Below are 4,024 nucleotides of genomic sequence, written 5' to 3'. Positions count from 1 at the left end.
AAAGGACGGCTGGGATTAAAGACGAATGATAAGATAGAAATATATGTTACTTTAGAATAGATAATGTATATAAAATTTAATGTATATGTAGAGATAATGAATTGATTGTAAAATATGGTATAATCTGATAAGAATGTATATACTGGAATGTCACGTCAAATCCAATGTTTTTTTTTAATTGTTTTATAAATAAAAAGTTAAAAAAAAAAGTTATCCACAAAACAACTTTCTCCTGATTTTAATCATTTTAATCATCAAGCCTTTGTGTACATTTCTCTGCACAATCTACTTAACTCTATACCACCTAGTCTCATTTTGAATTGTATCTTTCTTCCCTGCTCTGCCAAATGACTCTATTCTAGTTATTCTCCTGGCTTCCTTTTATGCCTTACTTTCATGATCTCCTGCAATATGGCAGATGTTTCAGGTGAAGGAGAAATAACTTGGCCTAGTAAAGTGGCTTTTACTTAAAAATCACTGACCTATTGAGAAAAAAAAAAACAAATGTAGGAAAAAGTTTTGCAACTTGATAATGCAGAAGTGAGATCTCAAGAAAGAATTGTGAAAAGATGGAAGAAGCCCTGCAGGACTAATGATTACTAATACTACATATGCTACTATTAGATAAGGCAAAGAGTACTCTGGGTTGACCAAGGGAAGGGTAGTGTTACTATGGGACATCATTATTTGACCACACTTGTAACTTTACTCTATAAATTTAACTTGCCAAACAGGTAGAACCTTGTGTTCTCTCCCAAGCAGTTAGAATAAACTTTGCTCAAATCAGAGAGTAATGTCTCCACTTGCTAAAAAGGCACTTGTTTTCTTTCCCTTCGCAGATACCCCCAGGCAGAGGAAAACTGATATGCTGTAGATGTAATCCCAGCAAAGATTTTTGCACACCTCAACAGACACTCAGAAGGCTGATCATGCAGCAGTATGCAAAAAAGACTAATCCGTTTCAGTGGACATGAACAGCTAAAATGCAGGAACAATATATATCAAACAATGAGTGTTTACTTTAAGTTTTCCCTATTTGGGATGACTTGTGGAGGCCAATAAAATGCAAGTATGGGTTTCTCTGTATGCAGGCACAAGATAAAATAAACAGGCAAAATACATTACATGCATTACCAATTAAGCATTACAATCTGGAAATAATGAGATCGTGAGAAAAAAAAATGCAAGCATTTACTCAATTCAGCAAACAGATAATACATAAGATAAGATGTGAAAGAAGTATTTTTCTTTCTTTTTTCCCTAGTATTTTCTCACAAGTGCAGAGTCTGGTTTTTTTTCTTGATCAACCAAGAATTGATCCATTTAGTTACAGAAGGAATTGATCACACAGCTGGCTTTCATGCCTAAGGCAGGTCTACAATTCAGCCTCCAGGTTTCTAATCTAGTGCCTTAGCCACTAGACCAGACTGGCTCTCTTGAGTGTCTGAAATATAAATTATATTCAACATCAAAAAGGCAGATGACTCTGAGCAGTTCTGGAAGAAAATGTTTTGTAAAAGGATAAGTTTCTAAAGCATAGATAGGAAGTTGCTCCTGTATTTATTATACTTCTTTTAATATATGAGATAATTATATCCAGAAAAGGAGTATAAAAATATATAAATGCCATATCTCTTTTCTCCTCCCTCCCCCAATAACATTCAGTGCCTGCTTTCAGTATGACGAGTCTTCATTTTACATATACATATACATATACATGTTCGTCATACTTGGTTGTTGTTTTCTCGGGCACAACTTTCACCTTCAAGCTTTCTCAGGCATAAGCACAGGAAATAAATGTCTCAACTTACCACATGCATTAGGCTTCTAAAGCTAGCATCTAAAAGCATCAGCTTCCAGGGTTCCTCCAAATTCTCTGGTACAGGCCTATAGATGTAGTAGGCTAGCAGAGCTGAAGCTACCAGAAAGAAGAAGAATTTTCCTCCCATCTTTTCCTCCGTCTACTTTACTCAACTCTCGCTCTCACTGACTAATCTCAGGAGGATTGCAACACTGACAGGTCAGCTGATTAAGCATTTCTCTTGATCTCAATAGTAAAGTTAGTGCCAGAGGCGCTTTGTTAAATATTCAATTTGCTTTGGTGATTACATCGTGAGACAGTTCTTGATTATTAAAACTTTTTGTTTCTTCAGGGAAACCGGTTCTACAGTATATTCAAATATTTAAGGATTGCAACACACTTGCTTCACTTTGCCCTGGAAAATTACACAACTGAAATTATAAGTTGCAAAGTTGCTAGAGAGAAAGTAGAATTGCTGGATTTACAGAGAAGAAATCAATAGAAAAATCATATGATTCAGATTAATAAAATAAAGATGCCATCACACTGAGCAATTTTCTTGGTTACAAAAGTGATTAGTCATTGCCTTCTTCCATGCTGTTCTCTTGCTTTTAATAAATAATATTTAATTTTAATTAAAACATTAATTATTAAATTAAATTAATTGTTCAAATGTATTTAAGAATATGTTTTAGGATATCCTATGCATTCTGCTAGCTAAGCAGAACTAGCTAAGAGCACCTTTACTTTGGTTGAATTATTATGATGATGATTATAATTATGTGATTCACAGTGATGTGAAATCACCACAACTAGTTCTCTAGCTGAATTCATACCGAGTTCTTCCCAATTTTGGGAGGAATTCCCCCATTCAGGCTCTTCCAGCCGGGATTCTCCCAAGCAGCGTAGAGGAGAACAAATAGAACATGAAGCCAGCTACTGGAAAGAGAGGTTTAATCATGGAGATTAAAGTTGAGTGACAATTCAGCATGAATCCCCGGCTAGCTAGACAGAATGGTCCTCAAATGTGAGTTCTTATACCCTTTCATGGTTTCCAAAATTGTCATTTCTGATTGGTGAGTTTAAAATTTTTCTTTTCTGATTTGTTGGTTAGTGTCTATTGTTGGGTTAATTTCTTTCTCAATTCGGTCTACAAAGTGTTATTTTTTGCTTCAGGAGGGATCCATTGTGATTATTTTATTGTTGTGTACTTTTTAGTGTTTCTATTCTAATCCTGTCAGTCCTAATTACTGTTAGCCGGTTCTGCATTCCTGTGGTTTAGACTTGATACCTTGTAGCCAGTGTGTGTTAAGTGTTTGTTTGTTTATTCTCAGGCTGCCACTGAGTCAGACTAGTTTGTATTTGGTTCATCCTGTATTTGCCAAGGTATTTTCTCTTTGGGGTGAGGAGGGGGTGTCCTGCTCTCATCACCAAGAACCTAGGATGTCAATATGTATTGGCATAGTATATGCATTGATTCAAGCAAGGTGCTTTTTGCATTTGACATATTTTTTGACAAATGTACATATTGTCTAAGTACTACCCAATGCTTTCTGGTGTGGCACTTAAAAAATCCACATATTCATAAACTATAATTTGGTTGAATCTTGATCAATCTAAAAATTATAGGGCTATCAGTGCATGTAACATAGATGTGTGTGTGGACAAGAATTGTTGTGGCTCCGTCTTGTGAGCCCCTCTTATCGGAGGAAGAAGGCTCCGAACATGAAGGAGAGGAGATGGCCAGGCCTCCCTCTCCAGGACCCTCCTCTTTGGCAATGCCTCAGGTGTCTCCCGACGGAGAAGAGAGTGACCAGGAGCCAGGTGGTTCTGAGATTGGCCAGGAGCCAGGTGTTTCTGAGATTGGCCAAGAGCCAGGTGTTTCGGATAGTGAGGAAGAGAAGTTGTGGCTGGATCCACGCCAGTGTAGGAGCGACAAGCGTGCGCAGCAGAAAAGGAGACGTGCCAGAGATCAAGCTGAGTCACTGGACCACACCCCACAGGCTATAAAAGGGAGGTGGTGGCCATTTGGACTCTGTGATGGACAAAGCTGAATCTCTGGCGAAGTAGTTTGCTGTGGACTTAATTTTCTAACTGTGTGTATTGTTTTTTGTTCTCTGAGTAAAAGTCTTGGCAGGCAGCTACGGAGCTGCTGCCAAGTTTTCTTATCTGTGGATTGGAGTGTGGAGACGTTCTTTAACCCTCGGCTGGCTGTTTGGGTGT

General features: G+C 37.7%; 1 protein-coding gene across 1 annotated transcript in view; it reads right to left on the bottom strand.

Moving 5' to 3' along the window:
* The window catches only part of AADAC (arylacetamide deacetylase), a 12,789-nt gene extending 10,737 nt beyond the window's left edge, over window positions 1-2,052 (bottom strand). The window contains exon 1 of the mRNA XM_015814321.1: window positions 1,812-2,052. Coding sequence (XP_015669807.1) covers window positions 1,812-1,949 — 138 coding nt within the window. The 5' untranslated portion in view covers window positions 1,950-2,052. The remainder of the gene's footprint in view (window positions 1-1,811) is intronic.
* Window positions 2,053-4,024: the final 1,972 nt, after the last annotated feature.

This window comes from Protobothrops mucrosquamatus, unplaced genomic scaffold, assembly GCF_001527695.2.
Source record: "Protobothrops mucrosquamatus isolate PMUCROS unplaced genomic scaffold, P.Mucros_1.0 scaffold237, whole genome shotgun sequence".
In the NCBI taxonomy this organism is placed as follows: Eukaryota; Metazoa; Chordata; class Lepidosauria; order Squamata; family Viperidae; genus Protobothrops; species Protobothrops mucrosquamatus.
This window is presented reverse-complemented; position numbering and strand designations above follow the sequence as displayed.